Here is a 21,843-nt window from a genome sequence, read left to right as displayed (position 1 = left end):
GGCAGTTCGTTCGAATTCTGCCCGATGTCTGACCTTGTTTGGTAAGCAAATCAACTTCTTTGAAAAGTCCAGTCCACTGGCAAGCCTTGCTTTTCTAATTAATTTTAAATGACTTTAATTTTCCTTCCGTGTTCAGTTCGGGAAATCTTAGGAACAGCTAGCGCGCGCTGCCCAAGCCCTGATTATGCAAACTAGAGTAAGGCAAGCTGAGTACCCAGGAACCGCGGAGATGGGCACGTGACCCAGGAGACCACATCGCCCAGCCACCTGTTTGAGAAGTGCGTGCCAGACGCCGGAGAGTCTGACTGTACCCACCCCGCCCCCCAACCCCGCCCCGGGGGTTGGGGGGCGGGGCGGGAAGCCAACACTGTCCATGCACTTGCATCAGGCACAGCGAAGGAAGAAGGAACAGCAAAGGGGAGATAGAGCTTGCTATGGTCAACGGTGTTCTTGCGTGTGAACTCAGGGAACATCCACTTTAAAAATCTCAACTTCCCTAATTTAAATTTGACTTGGCTGGCACAAGAACAAACACTCAGATCAACGGAACAGAATAGACAACCCAGAAATGGACCCACAAACGTATGGCCAACTAATCTTTGACAAAGCAGCAACGAATATCCAATGGAATAAAGACAGTCTCTTCAGCAAGTGGTGCTGGGAAAACTGGACAGCGACATGCAGAAGAATGAACCCCGACCACTTTCTTACACCGAACACAAAAATGAACTCAAAATGGATGAAAGACCTCCATGTAAGACCGGAAGCCATCAAAATCCTCCAGGAGAAAGCAGGCAAAAAGCTCTTTGATCTTGGCCACAGCAACTTCTTACTCAACATGTCTCCGGAGGCAAGGGAAACAGAAGCAAAAATGTGAACTACTGGGACCTCATCAAAATAAAAAGCTTCTGCACAACGAAGGAAACAATCAGCAAAACTACATTGCTACATTCCGCAGCAAAACCTCACATCAGCAGAGAGCCCAATGGGGGACTTGAACTCACCAACTGTGAGATTATGACCTGAGCAGAAGTCAGTGGCTTAACTTACTGAGCCACCCAGCCACCTCTAACTGAAAATATTTTTACTGACTGGAGAAGGATGTTTACAAAGTAAACGCTGGGCATCACACGGGCTTGGGATATCCTTGCCCCCCCCCCCCCCACTTGCCCCTTCCACGTGCACACCGCAGGTTTCTAGTAGTTGGGGGTGGTTTTCCAAATCTGCCCCTTCAGCTGGAATAGCTGTAGAAAATGTCCCCATGTAGCCTAAGGAACATGATTATGGAGCTAAGGACATGTTAACTGCAACCTTCCAGAGACAGTGTACTTTTTTTGTTATTTACCTAAAGGTGACCTCTTAGCAAAGTGTAATACCTGAGGATTGTCAGGTCAGCAGGGCTCTGTCAATCAACTTTCCCAACCTCAGGAGGACCTCAGCGAACGGGGGTGAGGTTACTGGTGTGCTGGCACCGTGGGGTGGTGTGGACTTCTGCGGGGCATGTGGTATGAGCCCTCCGCGGGGGTGGGGGGGAGGGCGAGGGTAGCAATGCAGCGTGTGTGTGCACCTGTCCTCCCCTGTCCCCGACCTAGGTGGTTCACACACACTGATTGCAAATTTCAGCTCTACGGTTTACCAGCTGTATAAACTTGGTGAGTTGCTGAAAGTCTCTGTTCCCTCCTCTGAAACACGGAGATAATGACGCTGTGCGCGGTGGCTGTGAACACAGACAGTGTGCAGCCTCTGACCTGGTGCGATACACCAAGCGCGTTCCCAATGTCACATTAGTTCTTTTCATCCTGTCCATGTTCCGTGAAGATTAATGGGAACACCGGTGCTGCTTTTGATGAAATATATTGAAGATGAGCAAATTATCAGCTTATGATAAAAATCAAGTGTATTTCTGTATTTTAGATATTAATATTTGAGCAGTTACCTTTCATCCCCCTGATAGGTCACGGATGTCTACAGATGATATATTGTTACATAGGAAGAGTGACTTTGAAACTTTCCAGAGGCAGCCAGTGACCTTGCTTCCTTGTATGCATTTGATTTTCACGTTCATCACTGGTTTGCCCCTTCATTCATTCCCATGCTCCCCCCTGGCCAAGAGGAAATAATGATAAAAACCCTGGCTGCCGTAAGGGGAGGAGATAGACAAAACCTTTTGCTAAATTCAACCCATTAATTTTTGTTCAGCCAGACAGGTCCATAAATTCATTTCACGTGCAAGGACTCCACTGTAACTCTCCTCCTGTCACTTTATTATGAACGCTGGGCGCAGCGGTGTGGAGGGAACAGCCTTGCAGTCTGGGCTCGCTCATCTGCCTGACCTCTAGGCTTTCTGCCTCCAGTGCTGACATCATACATTCCCGCTGCTGGGTCATTTTTAATGGGGCACTTTATGCAACATAGAACTAGTATTTTTTTTTTTTTCTTAAAGGACAACAGAGCTTAGCTGTTTAACGGCATCCCCACCCCTACAGTGCTCTGTCCATGACCAGAACTACCCAGGCAGGGTCTCTTGGTCCCTCCAGGAGGAAAACGTCCATACTGTGATTCATTTCCTTCATGCTGCAAGGAATCTTTCTCAGTTCCTGGTTACTATGTCTCTTGTAATTCCTCTCTATATCGGGTCCTTTGTTACTCTAAGTGTGGTCCCTGGGCCAGTCTCATGGGCCTCACCTGCGAACGTTAGAAATATAAGATATTGAGCCCCAGCCCCCAATTTCTGAATCAGAATCTGTATTTTCAAGATGATTTCTTTTTACGTTTATGTTTATTCCATATTCAGAACTTTGTAGAAACACTGATTTTTTTTTTTTTTTTTTGAGAGAGAGAGAGAGTGCACACGTGAGCAGGAGAGGGGCAGAGGGAGGAGAAAGAATCTTAAGCAGGCCCCACATTCAGGGCAGAGCCCAACCTGGAGCTTGATCCCACAACCCTGGGATCATGATCTGAGCTGATAAAGAGATGTTCAATCAAGTGAGCCACCCAGGCACCCCGAAACACTAATTGTTAAACCTAGATCGTTTACTTTAATTCATGAGATTCACATCTCAAAAGGAGGGGGAAGAAATCCATATATACAACAAAATCGGAGACTTTATCACTTAACATAAATTTAAAGAATATGATTTTGTCTTTCAGTGATAAATGAAGAATGCATAGTTGGGGAATTCAGGACATGATATGCTTGGTTTCAGGGAAGCGTATGATTTCTTCTTTAAAATTAAATGGCTGAAGGGGTGCCTGAGTGGCTCAGTCAGTTAAGCAACCGACTCTTGGTTTCTGCTCAGGTCAGGATTTCAACATGAGATCGAGCCCCACATCAGGCTCTGTGCTGACAACACAGAGCCTGCTTGGGATTCTCTCTCTCTCTCTCTCTCTCTCTCTCTCTCTCACTGGGCTTCCCCTGCTCTCTCTCAAAAATAAACATTAAACATTTTTTTGAAATTAAATAGCTGAAGACTTAGGTAATTGTGATGTAAAACAGGAATTGTATTACAATGTATTGCAATTACCTTTTGTTATAATTATATATATTGGTGTCTTTTATGAACCAGTTCTAGCAAGATTCAGATAATTTGAAAGTAACATAAACATATGGAAAAATTTCCACTTGAAATTTTGGATATGATTTAAAAGTATAATATCTGACATATTTCCCAGTTATTTAAACATTTTAATTGTATTTATTTTAATATACTCTGATTATACTTTATAACATCCCCAATTGGTGTTAGGAAGTTTCAACTGGGTGAGCATTAAAGTATAAATACTTATGTTTATCCCAAGTCTTCGGAGAAATTGAAACTCTACATTTATGACTTCTATAGTAAAAACATGGACACTGGGTGTGCCTGGGTGGCTCAGTTAAGCGTCCAACTCTTGGTTTGGGCTCAGGTCATGATCTCAGTTCCTGAGATCAAGCCCCCAGTTGGGCTGACCACACAGAGTCTGCTTGGGATTCTTCCTCTCCCTCTCTTTGCCCCTCCCCCCCCCCAAGATAAATAAACTTAAAAATATATGGATACTAGTAAATACATAAAATCTGATTTGTACCCCGTTAGGATTTTTAGGTGACTCAAGAATTGTATTCATAAAGGGGCACCTGGGTGGTTAAGTGTCCGCCTTCAGTTCAGGTCATGATCTGTGTGCGGTTCACGAGTTGGAGCCCGGCATCGGGCTCTGTGCTGACAGCTCAGAGCCTGGAGTCTTTGTCGGATTCTGTGTCTCCCTCCCTGTCTCTGCGCCCCCCCCCCCCCCATGCCCTGTCTCTCTCTCTCTCTCTCAAAAATTAAAAAAAAAAAATGTATTCACGTGTTGTCCTTTGCCAATCATGTGAAATTCTAATGTCGTTGGTCACTCCTAGAGCCCCTCAGGAAAGCGGAAGGTAGGCTGGTACTGGGTGAGAAAAAGCAGGAGCCTGACCTCCAGGAGTCGGTAGGGAGCCCACAGCAAGGTCCCTGGAGCTTTCCCACTGAACATGGACGGCAGAGAAGGCCACTTTGTGACCATGACTGGTGAAGACAAGAATAAGGCCCCTCCAAGATCTGAACACACACTGAACGTAAACATTGTCCAAGCTACAAAGTACCAAAAAACCCTTTCTCTGGACTCAGAGGAGTGACTGTTGCCTCTCTCTGTTGTAGCTATAGCCTTGCTCTAGTCTGCACTCATTGTACATGAGTTTGGTTTTTTTAATATTTATTTTTAACAGAGAGACAAAGAGCATGAGCGGGGGAGGGGCAGAGAGAGAGGGGGACACAGAATCGGAAGCAGGCTCCAGGCTCCGAGCCGTCAGCACAGAGCCCGACGCGGGGCTCGAACTCACAGACTGCGAGATCGTGACCTGAGCCGAAGTCAGATGCTCAACCGACTGGGCCACTCAGGAGCCCCTGTACGTGAGGTTTATTAAATTACCCTGCATCCTATAAGGGCATTTTTTACCCCAATGTTTATAGCAGCACGCTCAACAATAGCTAAATTATGGAAAGAGCCTAAATGTCCATCAACTGACGAATGGACAAAGAAATTGTGGTTTATATACACAATGGAATACTACTTGGCAATGAGAAAGAATGAAATATGGCCCTTTGTAGCAACGTGGATGGAACTGGAGAGTGTGATGCTGAGTGAAGTAAGTCATACAGAGAAGGACAGATTCCGTGTTTTCACTCCTATGTGGATCCTGAGAAACTTAACAGAAGACCATGGGGGGAGGGGAAGGAAAAAAAATGGTTAGAGAGGGAGGGAGCCAAAGCATAAGAGACTCCTAAAAACTGAGAACAAACTGAGGGTTTATGGGGGGTGGGAGGGAGGGATGGGTGGGGATGGGTATTGAGGAGGGCACCTGTTGGGATGAGCACTGGGTGTTGTATGGAAACCAATTTGACAATAAACTTCATGATAAAAAGAATAAAAAATAAATAAATTACCCTGCATCCTGACAGCATCTGCCCCGGTACAAACGCCCCCCTCCTTAAGCTTTCTCCCAAATCCCCTAACACAACCCCAATCCTCTAATAAGTCTTTCCTCACATCTTATGAAGTGTCTCACAGCTGCTCAGGATGTGTGTCTCCCTTGCAGCAGAGTGTAATAAGCCACCTTGTTCAATTATAGGAGTGTTCGTGGTGATCTCTGGCTGTAAGCATTGACATGGACCAACAAAATACCGTCAGGAGAACCCTTCGTGGATTACATACTGCAGACTTTGGTATAACAATATGTTAGGTCAGAAGGGGATATTATAGATCGTAAAATGAAAAGGAACTTATAGCTTAAAAAGAGAAACTTATAAAGCATGAGTGATCAACACAAGAATTAGATATTTAAAACTTTTCTCTGAATATGTGCAATACTTGAGTTTTGGTATTGAAATTTAAAAATAAGGGGAAGTTAACTGTTCAGCTAGCACTTATTTCTATGAATTTTGGTTGTTAAAGTTTATTTATTTTGAGAGTGTGAGAAAGAGTGAACATGAGTGGGGAAGGGGCAGAAAGAGAGAGAATCCCAATCAGGCTCTATGCTGTCGGCACAGAGCCCCACACAGAGCTTGATCTCACGAGCTGTGGAATCGTGACCTGAACTGAAACCGAGTCAGACGTGTAACTGACTGAGCCACCCAGGCGCCCATTTCTATGAATTTGGTACTGCTGCATATCTTTGTGGGTGGATAACTCAGAAGGCAGCTAAGTGAATCCACGTAAAGAATTTTGGAAACTGGGCCGCCCGGGGGGCTCAGCAGGTTATGCGTCTGACTTCGGCTCAGGTCATGATCTCCTGGTTCATGAGTTCGAGCCCTGTGTCGGGCTCTGGGCTGATGGCTCGGAGCCTGGAGCCTACTTCGGATTCTGTGTCTCCCCCTCTCTCTGCTCCTCCCCTGCTCATGCTCCCTCTCAAAACTGAATAAAACATTAAAAAAACTTAAGAGAATTTTAGGGGCACCTGGATGGCTCAGTCGGTTAAGCGACCGTCTTCAGCTCAGGTCATGATCTCGCCATTTCTGAGTTTGAGCTCTGTGTCGGGCTCTGTGCTGACAGCTCAGAGCCTGAAGCTGGTTTAGATTCTGTGCCTCCCTCTCTCTCTCTCTCTCTGCCCCTTCCCCACTCATGCTCTCTCTTTCTCTCTCAAAAATAAATAAACATAGGGGCGCCTGGGTGGCGCGGTCGGTTAAGCGTCCGACTCCAGCCAGGTCACGATCTCGCGGTCCGTGGGTTCGAGCCCCGCGTCGGGCTCTGGGCTGACGGCTCAGAGCCTGGAGCCTGTTTCCGATTCTGTGTCTCCCTCTCTCTCTGCCCCTCCCCCGTTCATGCTCTGTCTCTCTCTGTCCCAAAAATAAATAAACGTTGAAAAAAAATTAAAAAAAAAATAAACATAAAAAAACCCAACTTACACAATTTTGGAGAGTGAGTTGAAGTTCTTTCCATTGTCTCGATGTAGAGTAGACCATCTCTCTCCTAGTAGCTGAGAGCCACCTTGTTTTGTGTATTCAGAACTAGCAGCTGTTAGGATGTCAAAACCCGCAAAGTGAAAATAAGCTCAAACAGCGGGCCCAAACTTTCACTGGAGAAACTTCAAAAGATGCCAGAGTGGGACATGAGTCAACTGTGGAACGTAGCAAACTAACTGCAAATCCTACTAGAGAAATTGTGAATTTTCTTTTTTTAAAAATTTTTCTTTTCAACGTTTATTTATTTTTGGGACAGAGAGAGACAGAGCATGAACGGGGGAGGGCCAGAGAGAGAGGGAGACACAGAATCGGAAACAGGCTCCAGGCTCCGAGCCATCAGCCCAGAGCCCGACGCGGGGCTCGAACTCCCGGACCGCGAGATCGTGACCCGGCTGAAGTCGGACGCTTAACCGACTGCGCCACCCAGGCGCCCCATGAATTTTCTTAATTGTAGGTTTTATATCCACATTGAACTGTTCTTTTGAATTTGTTTTCCCGTATTGCCAAATAAAGCAAGTAAGTGATCGTATTTATGTGCTGAGGGATCAAGATGCTTATTATAAGAGAAAAGGAAATCTAACTATAGAATCAAGGGTTTCAGAAGGAATGCTGTCCTATTAGAACTGGGCTGGAAACAGCACTATGAACTTGTATCTGTACATGAAAAAGTGATTTACGATGGGCATCTTTTCTACTTCTGTCCACTGACATGGTTTAAGAGTGTCGCTAGGGGCGCCTGGGTGGCGCAGTCGGTGAAGCGTCCGACTTCAGCTCAGGTCACGATCTCGCGGTCCGGGAGTTCGAGCCCTGCGTCGGGCTCTGGGCTGACGGCTCAGAGCCTGGAGCCTGTTTCCGATTCTGTGTCTCCCTCTCTCTCTGCCCCTCCCCCGTTCATGCTCTGTCTCTCTCTGTCCCAAAAATAAATCAACGTTGAAAAAAAAAATTTAAAAGATAAAAACTCTAAGGAAAACAGGGATAAAGGGGTTCTTCCTCAACCTGATAAAGAAACCCACAAAAAAGAAACCCTAATGCTAAATTATACTTCTGACGAGACAATGCTTTCCCCCAGATGGGGAACAAGACAAGCGTGGCCTCTCGCACTACTACTACTCAACAGAGCAGGGGAAACCGGGCAGAACTTCGCTGAATGCACTTCCTGTGCTACTCCGGTAGGGCCGCAGAGATGAGACCCAGGCTGGAAAGGCGTGCAGAGTTAAGGAAATGGCAACAGTTCATCCAGTGTTTGGAAGGACTGCCCCGATAAGATTAGAGGTGCAGCTAAACTTGTCTTTCTTTCTTGAACAAGTTGACTCGTAACTTTCCAAGGAGATAGTGGCCTTTTTTTTTTTAAAAAAAAAAGCATTGTTAGAAAAACGTACCTAGCTTTAAAACTCTAAGATGGACTCAATTTTAGCTTAGTAAAGGTGGTGGGGAATCTTAGAGATCAGCTGGTGTACAGGTGTCAGCAGTTTTCACAGTGCTTGGCCCATTAAATATGACAGTCAAGGAAGCTGGACCTCTAGAGATTAAATTATGTGACCACGGCCAGACAATTTAGCACAGCTTGTTCCCTGTCTGGAATGTTCTTCCTGGCGAACAGCTCCTACTGCTTCCACATCTTTTTTCAAAAACTTCCCTGACTTCTTAGAGCATGAATCCTTCTTCTCCCCTTGACTCGTTTTACTGTTTGTTACTATCATCTGGCATTACATGCTTGGTCTTGCCACTTTACGTTCCGTCTTCCTCACCAAAAGGTAATCTTCCCGAGGGCAAGGATTCAGCGGGTTCTACTAAATCGCTAGCACCTAGTGCAGCATTAGCACAGAGTATAGACATCGTAGAGTATTTCTGCATTATGTTTTTCGTTCCTCTCTAGGGCGGGAGGGGAGTGACAGCACGGCACAACGGGAGGCACTTTTCTAATAAATACTTCTTTGTCGAACCCAGTAGTGATGTGTCATCCCCCAATCTTTCCTCATACGCGATCTCTGCCGGCTTTGAGGTCAGGGCCGGCTGACCCCGGCTGTCCAGCTCCGACCTGGCTCTGCCCATGGTCCCCCACCGCACCCCGAGCCCTCTGCCCCGCTCGCGTAGGCGCCCCGGGCCCCAGGCTCACCCCCCCCCCCCCCCCGCCCCGCCGCCCCCGGCTCGCTGCGCTCCGGCCCGCACGAGAAGTGTCCGCGGACGTCCCCAAGTGTCCGCCGCACCAAGCAGTGGGGACGAGGGCTAAATTGTTTAGGGCCGGAAAACCACGTTTACTCGTAAAGCACTTCGTTTCCAAAGAGCTCTAACGAACGTCGTCTCATCGGGTTCTCTCCGGGCTGAACTGACATCCAAGCCTCTGATTCCTTTTCATGGCTTCGGTGGGGAAGTGAGTTTCTTCGGGTTAAACGAGACTTTTTTGAACATCCGCTCTTCGGGGTGGGGTTGCTTTTCTCGGCCCCCGTCTCCCGCCCAGACCCCGGCCCGGCCGCCCGGCCCCCGCCTGCTAGGACACGGCGCCTCCGGAGGAGCGTTCCCGACGCGCCCGACCCCACGAGCCTCTTCCTGGGACTCTCTCGGCTTCGACCTTTTCTCGGTGGTTCTTCCGGTTTCTCTCGCGCACTGTTCCCGCCTCTTCCCTTGCGCCGCCGGGATTTGAGGCGCTCTCGCGAGACTTAGGCCTCTTCCTAGACCGGCGCTCTTACCGAGGTATGTTGGCGGCCTTCTCTCCGGCGGACTTTTCCGCCGACTCTGAGGACTACACGTGTCGGAGTCCTCCCTGCATCGGCGGGCCCGGCTCACCCGGCGGGGATACGGCCGATTACCCGGGCTGTGCCCCCCGATGGCTTCTGCGGGGTGGAGCGGGGCCGGGACCGGCGGGGGTCTGGGGCTTGGGGCCGCGGACACCTGAGCTAGGGCGCCCTGTACTTGCAGGAGAAGGCCATGTTCAGTTCGAGCGCGAAGATCGTGAAGCCCAATGGCGAGAAGCCGGACGAGTTCGAGTCTGGCATCTCCCAGGTGAGGGGAGGGCAGGGCCGGAGCCCCGGCGCGTGTGCCCCCCGCCCCCACGCGCGCGTTCGCCTCCCCAACAAGTGTCCGTCATCCTCCGGCAGCAAGTGCCGCCCGCGCCCCGGCACCAGCCAGCACCCCCCCCCCCCCCCCCCACGGCGCGTGTCACCCCGGGTGGAGGTGGGGACGCGTCCGGGAGGAGGCCCCGAGTGTCTGCACGTGGGCGGTGCGGACGCCCCGCTGAGGGTCGGCTCCGGTTGCTTCTCTCCCCAGGCCCTCCTGGAGCTGGAGATGAACTCCGACCTCAAAGCCCAGCTGAGGGAGCTGAACATCACGGCGGCCAAGGTAAAGGGGGGTTTATGCCGGGGGTGGGGGTGGTCGTAGGCGGACCGTCCGCGGGGCGCGGTGGCGGGATCTGCCGCCTGGCCCCTTCCCGCGCGCCCCGTGCAGGTGCGGCCGTGCGGGTGGGCGGTCTGACCCAGGTCGTCTTCGAGGTGGCACAGTGTGCGGGGAGGCGCACTGTGGGTCAGAGACCTGGCCGAGCCGGCCGTCCCCGCTCCCTGGTCCTGGAAGGAGCATCTCGCAGAGAAAGTCTGAGGCTTGGCCTTCTTAACGTGGGCATGTTGGCAGCGAGAACAACGCGCTTCCTTCCCGCTTGTTCCCGGGGCTCCTCTGCTGCAGCGTTTACGGGTCTACTTTCCAGGCTGCCGGTCTGGACTCTGTGTCTGGGGAAATTCACTTTTTCAAATTCCCGTCTTTAGTTTAGGAGCTGCAGTGCGTGTGGACGGGGTTGGAGGTTGCGCACGGGACAAGCAGCCTCACTTCCGGCTGCGCACGTTTGCCTCCTGGAGCACAGCGTTGCCCACGCATCCTTGCGTGGGGTTTGTGAGGGAGGGGAGACTGAGGGCTGGCCCTGGCGGTGGGAAAGCGCGGGAGGAGGATTTCTTTAAAATTTTGGTGTGCTAGAGTATTTGACCACGTTCAAGCCGAGTGTTCGCGCTCAGCGCTGGGCTCGGATGGGAAAGATGGGCGTGTGAACTTAAGGTCACGCTGGTGTTCTGTGTTCTTCCTTCAGGAGATCGAAGTTGGCGGTGGTCGCAAAGCTATCATCATCTTTGTTCCCGTTCCTCAACTGAAGTCTTTCCAGAAAATCCAAGTCCGGCTCGTGCGTGAGCTGGAGAAAAAGTTCAGTGGGAAGCATGTGGTCTTTATTGCTCAGGTGTGTGTTGTCCTGGGGAATGTTTTGTTTTGGGAATTTTGTTAAAATCACTTGTGTTTCACTTTGTGTTTGCGGTAGATTAAACAGATAAGTACGTTTCCACTGTTAACGTGAAAACGGCTCTCCACGTTTACAACGGCGTGAATGTAGTGCGTTTACGAGAGAATTATGGACGTGTGGTGGGTCTGAGCCCTGGTTTGTCTGCAGGACAGAATTGAAGTGGGTGGCTATATGCTTTGGGAGGAAAGCAGATGGTGAGGAATAGTTCCTGGAAAGGGGCCCGTAGTCAAGAAAGGTGGCTGTGTTTTTTTTTTAAGTTCAGATCTGGCCTTGGTGCAAACAGATGTGTGGGGGTGAAATGCCAAAGTGACAAATTTAACTAGCGCTGTGGCTCCGCAGGCCTGTTCCTACCGACGGTAGGTGGCGGGCCTGGCATTGTGGCAGGTGTGCAGTATTTGGGGCTCAAATCAGGAGCGAGGGATTTTTTTTTTCTGGCGCTGTTTGAATATATTCTCTGGATTCTGAATGAATTAATGAGAAATCGGGGAATCCTCAGTAGCTTGTTTGGTCTGGGTGGTTTGACTTTTGCAAACTTTGAATTTATTGTTACTGCCCTTTGCCTTTTGAAGCACTTTGACAGTTGCCCGCTTTCTGCTAACCTGAGGTTTTTCTTTTTCCATGGTAATCTTCACAGAGGAGAATTCTGCCTAAGCCAACTCGAAAAAGCCGTACAAAAAACAAGCAAAAGCGTCCCAGAAGGTGAGTATTTTATCAGCATCGAAAAAGTGTGCTGTAAACCCCTTACGAACAACTCCTTATCTGCTCGGTCGTTTGTACTAAGGGTTTTGGTAGGTTGCTTTTTTATTTTAGTTTTTATTTTATTGATTTAAAATTTTTTTAGACATTTATTTACTATTGAGAGAGAGACACAGCGTGAGCAGGGGAGGGGGCAGAGAGAGAGAGACAGACACAGAATCCGACGCAGGCTCTGAGCTGTCGGCACAGAGCCTGACGCAGGGCTCTAACTCACAAACTGCGAGATCGTGACCTGAGCCAAAGTCGGTCGCCTAACCAACTGAGCCACCCAGGCGCCCCATGTATAAATGTTTTAAAATGAATTCTAGAGTAAGAATTGCATGTTAACATAGGTAGAATGAATAGGTTGTTGCTTTCAGAAAAGAGGGTTTTCTCCAATTCTTTGGGTGAAGGACAGGAACAGTGAGGGGATCCTCAGTGTAGAGCTGTGGGATCAAGCACACTGGATGTAGCGGAGGGGGGCGGAGATGGGTCTTTGATTTTTATTTTTGCAGTGAATTAAGGCTAAGAAATTAGGCATATTTTTCTGTTGCTGACATCACAGATTAAAAGTGTTGCTGCGGTTATAGATGCTCACGAACGGTGTTCTTTAAACTTGATTGGCTTAGGGTTTTCTGGCCTAAACTCAGATTGAGAGTTGTTGGCTCCTTGATCTGGGCCTTTTGGTGTGTTGTTGAAGTCTCGTTTCGCAGAGTGGGATTATTGAAGCCTTGCAGGCCCTGCCCTGGGGACCATTTGGGAAACTCCTCTGGTACCTGTCTAACCTCCAGGTGAAGTCGGTACTGTGCCTCGTATCTTTATTTCTAAAGGGGTAAGGAGAACGGACTCTTTTCAGCCAGACCAGTAATGCTGGGCTGTTTTTAACTTCATCTTGTTTGTAAAACCACTTGAACAAGGGATGGGACTCGAGTCTTACAGGCAGATACTTGCTCCTGTGGGAGAGGAGTGGGGAAGGGAAGGGCTGGGGCCACACTTTCTGGAACTTGCATCTTGGGCTTCAGTGCTTTGAGCCTGATCCTGGGCAGTTGGAGTAACATAAGGATTCAGGGAATTTTTGGTGTTCCGGGTAGTTTGTGACCCCGAGATCAGACACGCGGGGTGGTGGAGAGCCCGCGGGCCGTGAGAGCCCGCGTCGGTATTGGGAGCGTGAGAACGAAGCCTTCGCTCTGAGGGCAGCTGCTGCAGGACTGACCCCCACCCACAGCTCTGGCCGTCCCCCCTCCCAGACGTGTGTTACCTCCTCGACGCCGGGGACGACGACTTCACCACGTCCCTGGTGACCTGCCCCCCACACGTGGGGCCTTCTGTGCTCCTGCGCTAAGCCCTGGGCGGCCGGCCGCGGCCCTTCACCGCTTCCCAGCCTGACCTCCTGCCTCCACGGTTCTTCTCCTTCAGTACTCGGCTTTCTCCCGTACACGTGAGGTCCTGAGACTCACTTCTTTTTGTTTTTGTTCTTGTTTCTAATCTATAGCAGGGTTTCCATTACTGCTCTGAGCCGGTTCCGTTCCTGGGGCTCGGGATGGTCAAGGTTGCATCCCCGTCCCTCCCCGTTGTAATAGACCGTGTTGGAGTCAGAAGATGCGCGGCCGCTGTGATTCCATTCTGATTTATGCTTTAAGGGGGAGGGTAGACACTTGTCCGTGTTTGTGTTCTTCCTCGTACTGTGGGAAAAAGCTTAACTGGGGCGGCGTCCTTGTCATTTGCTTTCTGAGAGGTGATGCAGGATTTGGGAAGTGGCTTTCCCTTGAGCCTCCTGTCCGTGGCCGTGGAACAGGAAGCCCTCGGGAGGCATCCGGGAGCCCCTAGAAGGTGTGACGTGTGCGTAGGAACTGACAGCTCTGAAGCACAGATGAGGGGAATGCGGTCTCGGACGTGCTGGGGGCGAGGGGACCTGATGGGCTCCGTGACACAGGTGCCTCTAAACTTGAGGGCCGCCCCTTCTTGTCTCATCCCGGCATCCCGTTAGCGCTCGGGGTTCAGAATCAGTTGAACCTCCTCGTCAAGCGGCCGCGTGGGTCGTGGACTTGACGCGGTGTCAGGGACGCGAGTGGGACGATCGCGGAGGCGTGCGTGGCGGGATGAGAGTGGGGGCGCAGGAGCTGGGGACCGAGGTGCCCCATCCCGTCCCAGGGAACCAGGAGGAGCTTCGGAGGTCATGGCGAGCTCTTGAAGGATCTTGTGTTAGGAAGTTACGTGGTCACAGGAGTTTGTAGATAATTTGACAACTTCGGAGAAGGATGGCTCTGCAGAAGAGCGAGTGGTTAGGAGGTTACGGAGGTGTTCGGTCGAAACCGTGCCCGAAAATACACCTACAGCTGTGTGTAAAAGTGAAAGTCCTCCCTGCCTTCCCGCTCCCTGGAGATGATCACCGGGAGCGGCGTGTGTGGTTTATAAGGCGTCACGTTGAACTCCCCCTAAGCTTTGAAGGAAAGCCGTAGGTGTTCGTCCCCTGTCTAGTTTGGCACCGGCCCTGGCGACGGATTAGATGGAAGTCGTCCGTTGGAAACCCAGTGGTAACTTGGTTTAGGGGCCTGGGATTTGCCTTTTACGTTGTTGACTTGGAAGGGGCTCACGGGAGGGCAGGCCTTCGTAGATTCCAGGTTTCTCACTTCCGTCATTGTGTTCTTTCAGCCGCACTTTGACCGCCGTGCACGACGCGATCCTGGAGGACTTGGTTTTCCCGAGCGAGATTGTGGGCAAGAGAATCCGTGTGAAACTGGACGGCAGCCGGCTCATAAAGGTTCATTTGGATAAAGCACAGCAGAACAACGTGGAACACAAGGTAATGGGGTGACCGCGTTGCGGGAGGGTCCGGACACAGGGAGGGCAAAGGGCATGGCCTGTCTCCGGTGTCACCAGAGCCAGTGAGCGTAAACCCAGGGCCAGCTTTGCTCCATCGGAACCTCTGCGCGCTTCCCTTTGGATTCCGTGTCGGGTTTCACAGTGGGGGACGTTTTGAAAGTCAAAACTCTCTACCTTTTAAGTTACTAGGAACATTGGAAGTAAGGTAATTGCCCTCAGCAAGGCTGTGGGTCCTTCTGGGGGTGAGATGTGGTGGTGTCAGAATCTGGGAGAACCGTCCCCTTCATTCCCGGGAAAGCATGACTGAGGTGGGCGGTCCCCGGGCTCCCTCACGGGCTCAGAGCACCTCAGTCGGGCACAGACCGTAGAGCCGTGTCCCTCAGCACCAGAGATGAGCTCGTCCCCAGCGTTGGCAGGCGGGCACGCCCTGTGTACCCCTCATGCCCTGTGCCCGGCTGCTGGGGGGGGGGGGGGAAGCCATGCAGGGCCCAGTTTCACATAATCGTTAGGCTTTCAGATGAATGTGCATATTTAAGAGTTTTGTGACGAATTCTTTCTTTGCTCGTAGGTGGAAACCTTCTCGGGCGTCTATAAGAAGCTCACGGGCAAGGATGTTAACTTTGAGTTCCCAGAGTTTCAGTTGTAGACAAAATGATTAAATAAAACATTCACAGTATTCTGCTCTGGGCGTGGTTCTCAGACTTTCGGAGATGTGGATGCATTACCGGTAGCTTCCTGCCCAGGTTGGAAGATGCTGAACAGAGAGGGTGTCTGTGGGCTGTTCGGGGAAACGGGATGCACGCGAGGGGTGTACCTGGAGTCGGTGATGTTGGAGGGGGCGGGACCCCCAAATTGCCCCAAATGGCCAAGTATTGGCGCTTTGACAAGTTCATCCCAAAGATCCACGGGAACTGGAGCGCGAGTAGTCAGGGTGACGGTACATCCTACTCCCGCCGAGGTGCTCTACTCGGGTACCGTGTCTCCTGGAAAGTCCACCTCAAAGTTGAACTTCAGGGGCCCCCCGGTGGGGGTGAGGTGGGCTCAGTCAGTGAAGTGTCTGACTCTTGATTTTGGTTCGGTCATGATCTCACGGTTGTGGGATCAAGCCCCACGTTGGGCTCTGCACTGACAGTGTGGAGTCTGCTTGGGGTTTATTCTCTCTCTCTCTTCTCTTCTCTCTCTCTCTCTCTCTCTCTCTCAAAAATAAACATTTAAAGAAAACCACATATACAAGTTTACCATTTTATTCTTTGTGACGATACAGTTCAGTGGTCTCAGGTGCATACACTGCTGTGAACGTGGGATCCTGTGAGAACTGAGACTGCCCGTTAAGCAGCCCCCTGCTCCCCTTCCTGTGGAATCCATTGTCACGCACAGAGTCGCGGTCCGGTCCGCGACGGTCCGGTGTCCCTATGATGAGAAGTTTGGGGGGGGGGGCAAAGCAGCAGGGGCCCCAGCTGTGCCAGCTCTCTCCCAGGTGGCTGGAGGAGGGGGAGGTGTCGAGTTCTGGGACACACGATTGCTAAGCCTCAACTGCCTCTCAGAGCCGCCCCTCTTCACTGGGGGGAAGAAACATCCTTGGAGGCAGCCCCGAGTGGCCTTTTGCACCAAATTAGCCCTGCAAGGAGATTCGAACCCAGCTACACCGGGAGGCGAGCTGGTGGTAGTTCCCCATTTTGCAAGATGAGGGGTCGGGCCCGTGAGGGTCGAGGCCATCCCAGACGGGCTGTTTGGGCTGTTTTAGGGAGGGCTCCCCTTGGTGCTGCCCCAGCTCGGCAGCTCAAGCTTTGCTCGGTGGCTGGGTAAGGAAGGCCTCCCCAGGGGAGGCAGTCGCCCAGAACTCGGCTCTTCTCGGAGGACCCCATTTGCCGTTTCCTCACAATACCGTCCCCACCGTGGTAAGCTCCGTGGCTCCCAGTTTGGGGTAAAGTTTGGTTTTCTCAGGCCCCGGATGATGTGCCGCAAGCCCTCCTCGCCCTTCCCTCGCCCTTCCCTGGCGCGAAGCCATCTTGGTTTCCCGGGCTCTGCGTTTTTTTGTGCTGCTCTAGGGCCCCTGCCTAATTGTCTTCGACAACGTTTAGCATATACTTTGGTCTTCAGAAAATACCAGCCTGAAGGGCGCCTGGGTGGCTCAGTCGGTTAAGTGCCCAACCAACTTTACCCCGGGTCATCATCTCACAGTTCGCGAGTTTGAGCCCCACGTGGGGCTCTGCTGACGGCTCTCTCAAAACATAAACATTTAACAAATCTTTAAAAAAAAAAAAAGGGTGCCTGGGTGGCTCAGTCGGTTAAGCGTCCGACTTCAGCTCAGGTCACAATTTCGCGGTCTGTGAGTTCGAGCCTCGTGTCGGGCTCTGGGCTGATGGCTCAGAGCCTGGAGCCTGCTTCCGATTCTGTGTCTCCCTCTCTCTCTGCCCCTCCCCCATTCATGCTCTGTCTCTCTCTGTCCCAAAAATAAATAAACGTTAAAAAAAAAAAATTAAAAAAAAGAAAAGAAAATGCCAGATGAATGTAAGGAAGGAAAATTCAGTCTTTGTGGCCATAAACCCAGAAATTAGTGATGAGCTGTAGGTTGATAACATGGTTTTACTTATCACCATAAGAACACAGCATTCTCTGGTGTCGCCACTCAGCCTGTTTAATAAAACAAGATAGTGATTTTTTTTTAAAGAAGTGACCAGTGCCCAGGATTTTAAGTGTGCACTTCATTAAACTGCACGTGTCAGGCCTCTGGGGTCAATGGCCACAGCCCCGTAACCTGGGAGAACACTGCAGTTACAAGTTCCTAGTGATGGGGGTTTTGTGGGTTATATTAAGTGGTTGAATCTTTGCATCAGATACCGAGTGGTCATGAAGCTTGCTACATTCAGTCTCATTCTGTGGGAAACAAGATTGGTAAACTTTCCAGAAAGCTTCCAGAAATTTTTCTTTTTTTTTTTTTTTAATTTTTTTTTTTCAACGTTTATTTATTTTTGGGACAGAGAGAGACAGAGCATGAACAGGGGAGGGGCAGAGAGAGGGGGAGACACAGAATCCGAAGCAGGCTGCAGGCTCTGAGCCATCAGCCCAGAGCCCGACGCGGGGCTCGAACTCACGGACCGAGAGATCGTGACCTGGCTGAAGTCGGACGCTTAACCGACTGCGCCACCCAGGCGCCCCCAGAAATTTTTCTTTTAAACAATTCTGAATCTGTTGGTTTTTCTGATGACAAGTGACATTAAAACAAAATCCATGTCCCAAGAAAATACATTTTAGCACTTTGTGAGAAAACAATTGCTTTCGAAACTAGCGTGTGCCAAGGAACAAGTATATTTTAAGGTGGCCGCTGAGAAGCGCTTTCATTTTCGATAACGTGTCACCTGTAAAATCTGCGTACGGTAACAACTTGGAAAAGAATATTCTAACACTTTTAAAAACTTCCAAAGACTCAGTTGACTTAGCATTCATTTGTTAGAAACTTAAATATCAAATCATTTCCAATTGCTTTATAAGAGCAAAGATTACCCCAATACCAGGAAAGGTGGAAAATTTTGGTGTTGGCAAATGTAGTTGCCCAACTGACGAGGCATAACCAGTGATGTGTTTCTGTTCACGTCTGTCTTTGGAAAAGCCTTCATCCACATCCAAAAGTATAATGGAATGTCAGCCGTCACCCAGCTTCAGCAGTTGGATGCTTTATCGGTCTTATTTAATCTACTCCCACCCCCTTTTATTTTGGCTGGGGTATTTTTTTTTTTAATTTTTATCTTTTAATGTTTATTTTTGGGAGAGAGATAGAGTGTGAGCAGGGGAGGGGCAGAGAGAGAAGGAGACAGAATCCAAAGCAGGCCCCAGGCCCTGAGCTGTCAGCACAGAGCCCAACTCGGGGCTGGAACTCACGAACCACGAGATCATGACCCGAGCTAAGTCGGCCGCTCAACCGACTGAGCCACCCAGGCGCCCCAGATGTAACTTTTTGAATCTTCCTTTTCCCTTCAGCTTATGTATTAGTCCAGCCTTTAGTCCCTAATTCCTACAATATGGTAAAAGAACCGATAAAGGTATATGAAGCCGCAAAGTTCCTTAGTGGAACATTTTCAACTTCTTGAGGCGCTGAGATACATAATTTTAGATCTCTTAATACTACACTTGATACTTACAAAAATTTGTGACAGTACAATAAAACCGCATCTAATGAAAATAGAGACACTTCAATTATCAGAGATGGTTCTGGTCACAAAGATCGCTCTCACGGCTGGAGAAGCAGTTAGTGCCTTCAGCTCAGTTGGAATGTTCTCGCTGTAATCAAGACAGCAGCAACAGTGGGTGACTGATTATAAGGAAGTTCAGTCTGAATGCCTCTTCCTCCGGCAGTTACATTTTTACTCAGAATTCTATACGGATAAAATCAAGTTCATGGTCTGTAGTGATGTACTTACGTGAGGGGTCTGTTGTATCCAGCACGCTACCCTCTGCTCCCAAAACAGCCTTCCCACCTCCCTGAAGTGGGGCAAAACCCTGTTCGGTCTGTAATCACCACGCGACTGAGCCCGCTATGGCCCGCAGCCATGGCCTTGTCACTCCGCTAATTCTATTCATAACCGTTCCCGTTTGGCACGTTGCAAGCCTGGACTGCGGACATGGAGCAGTGAGGGCCCGATGGCAGTGCTGACCACTGGGCCCGTTTTAATCCTTCGGCACAGGTCCGTTAGGGACGTCGCCGGGCGGGAGCTGGGGCCTTCCGGGAGCTGCCTCGCTTCTCCGACTTGAGTTCTCGTGTGTAGAGCGGAGGACGGGGCCCGGCCTGGCCGAGTCTCCTGGTTCCTCCGATCGTAAGGGTCGCTGTCAGAGCACATGACCTGTCAGTCCCCGCCGAGGAGCTGTATGTCCTTTGGAGAGTGACACTTACGCAGACCCGCTGTTTATTGAAAGGATACATGAAAAAAAAAAGAAAATTAAAAAAAAAAAAAAAGAATATATGAGCCGTCTTGTCCTGGAAAACAAATCGGTTATGTTACTTTTGAAAGGAGTGAGAATCCGTGAAATCAGTCTCCTGAACAAGAAGGGTTTGTTATCTCGCAGGTACTGGGAAGTGAGGTGGCTAAGAGCCCGGTCTGCAACCCTTCAATCCGTGAGTGGAACAAAGAAGTTCTACATTTTATTCTTTTTTTTTTCTAATTTTTAAAAAAGTGTATTTAGGGGCACCTGGGTGGCGCAGTCAGTTAAGCGTCCGACTTCAGCCAGGTCACGATCTCGCGGTCCGTGAGTTCGAGCCCCACGTCGGGCTCTGTGCTGACCGCTCAGAGCCTGGAGCCTGTTTCCGATTCTGTGTCTCCCTCTCTCTCTGCCCCTCCCCCGTTCATGCTCTGTCTCTCTCTGTCCCAAAAATAAATAAACATTGAAAAAAAATTTTTTTTAAAAATAAAAAGTGTATTTATTTTTGAGGGGGGCGGAGAGAGAGAGAGAGAGAGAGAGAGAGAGAGAGAGAACGAGTGGAGGAGGGGCAGAGAGGGACAGGGAGACACAGAACCCGAAGCAGGCTCCAGGCTCCAAGCTGTCAGCACAGAGCCGGACGCGGGGCTCGAACTCACGAACCGCTAGATCATGACCTGAGCCAAAGTCGGACACTTAACGGACTGAGCCACCCAGGCGCCCCAGGCTGTGCAGAGGCCCCTGCTTTTGAGGGCGGCGACACGCGGACCCTCCGGTAGACCCAGGGCACGGAAAAACGAGGTAAGTTACAGCCTCTGCCCAGAAGGTCGTCAGTGTGCAGGGCCCGAGGCAGACACGTCTGACGGTTGTGAACCCAGGCGGCCTTGACTTCGCAGTTACTGACGCGCTGTAGGTAAGAAGGTTTGCCTTCCTGGTGGCTCGCGGAGTCCGTCCCTTTGGCTTCTCTTGACCCAGGACGAGGTGCACAGGGGCGGCCTGGAGGGACCACAGAAAGACTGAGGACCCCGGCCCAGGAGTCCCCATGTGGGGTTAGCAGCTTTGACAGCTGCCCCGTGCTGTTCAAGTTCAGGCTGTTCCCCGCCGATTGAGGCGGCCTCCCCCTCACCGGGCCCGTCGATGGGCCTGATGGTGCGGTTCTGTGGCTGTCCGTCCCTTGCCGCACCTGGGGGGGCTGCTGCGGGAGGCGGGGACCGCATCCATCAGGTCTTTCCCTCCTCCCGCAAGGAGCAGGGACAGGTTTGTTGGCGTCCGTCCCTGTGCCAGGGCAGGAGCGTGCGGTCTCGCGGGGCAACCAAGGAGGGAAGGTGGGAAGTGAGAATTTGCACGACGGCTACCACCTGACGCGTGAGCGTCCCCGCGTGTCCGGTGCCTCGTTAACTCAATGCCTCGCAGTGACCCTGTGAGGGAGGCGGGGCTTCGCCGAGCCCGGTCCCGGGACCAGCAGCCCCAGCCCGGCTTGGGAACTGGTGAGAAATGAAAGTTCCCGGGTCTCCGCACCAGCCCACTGACTCAGAAGGTCTGGGGTGGGCCCTGTCTGCGTTTTCAGAGGCCTTCTGGATGGTTCCGGTGCACGCTCACGTTTGAGACCCTGCGATCTCGGGTGCTCTCATGACCTTGGATGCTGTGGTGTGGTCAGAGGTTGTGGTGAGTCGTAGCATCCCTGAGTGTGGCTAACAGCCCTCGTGCTGGCGAGCGACACTGTGAAGTCAGAGCCGGATGTCCCGGCCCGGTGGGCGCGAGTGTTCCCTGACCGTCTGGGGTCTGTGCCCACCGGTGACCAGTGTGGCTGAGGGGTGGGATTCGCAAGCGGAGGGAGGCTTTCAGGGAACTCTGGGGAAACAGAGCCTTCGGGCCTGGGACGGGGGGAGCACGGTGAACGGCCTCACGGACAGCGTCCACGGCCACAGCTGCACGGCCGGGTGACTCCAGGGAAAATTCCTGTCCAGAGACAGACAGGCCTGGTCCGGCTCTTGTGTGCGGATGGCCCCGCTATCTGTGGGAGATGTAAATAATCCTGGGGAGCCTTGGCAGATTCTCACTGTGACCCACTGCGCGGGGCCAGGCTGCTGGAGGGGTCGGGGTTCACCGGGAGAAGCCCGAGCCCAGGGCCGTGACTTGCGCGCTTCC

At 51.1% G+C, this 21,843-nt stretch overlaps 1 protein-coding gene and 1 long non-coding RNA gene across 2 annotated transcripts; both read left to right on the top strand.

Annotated features, from left to right (window-relative positions):
• Window positions 1-9,629: 9,629 nt before the first annotated feature.
• Window positions 9,630-15,460, top strand: RPS7 (ribosomal protein S7). The gene is made up of 7 exons (XM_047845144.1): window positions 9,630-9,647; window positions 9,873-9,956; window positions 10,221-10,292; window positions 11,023-11,166; window positions 11,861-11,925; window positions 14,614-14,764; window positions 15,353-15,460. The coding sequence occupies exons 2-7, from the start codon at window positions 9,882-9,884 to the stop codon at window positions 15,428-15,430; spliced, it is 585 nt and encodes a 194-aa protein (XP_047701100.1). The 5' UTR covers window positions 9,630-9,647; window positions 9,873-9,881; the 3' UTR covers window positions 15,431-15,460.
• Window positions 15,461-15,550: 90 nt separating this feature from the next.
• LOC125158279 (uncharacterized) lies at window positions 15,551-20,560 on the top strand. Its single transcript, XR_007149311.1, has 3 exons — window positions 15,551-15,832; window positions 18,763-18,767; window positions 20,549-20,560. It is a non-coding gene; the product is annotated as an uncharacterized LOC125158279 (long non-coding RNA).
• Window positions 20,561-21,843: the final 1,283 nt, after the last annotated feature.

The sequence above is a fragment of the Prionailurus viverrinus genome, unplaced genomic scaffold, assembly GCF_022837055.1.
Source record: "Prionailurus viverrinus isolate Anna unplaced genomic scaffold, UM_Priviv_1.0 scaffold_33, whole genome shotgun sequence".
NCBI classification, from domain to species: Eukaryota; Metazoa; Chordata; class Mammalia; order Carnivora; family Felidae; genus Prionailurus; species Prionailurus viverrinus.
The sequence above is the reverse complement of the archived record's forward strand: the minus strand, read 5'-3'. Positions and strand labels throughout refer to the sequence as shown.

What these genes read in the sequence shown, in the direction of transcription:
- RPS7 (XM_047845144.1), top strand. Translation starts at nt 9,882, where the DNA reads ATGTTCAGTTCGAGCGCGAAGATCGTGAAGCCCAATGGCGAGAAGCCG. An exon ending in TGAACATCACGGCGGCCAAG is followed by an intron (nt 10,293 to 11,022) that starts GTAAAGGGGGGT and finishes TTCTTCCTTCAG; the next exon opens with GAGATCGAAGTTGGCGGTGG. An exon ending in ATGTGGTCTTTATTGCTCAG is followed by an intron (nt 11,167 to 11,860) that starts GTGTGTGTTGTC and finishes TAATCTTCACAG; the next exon opens with AGGAGAATTCTGCCTAAGCC.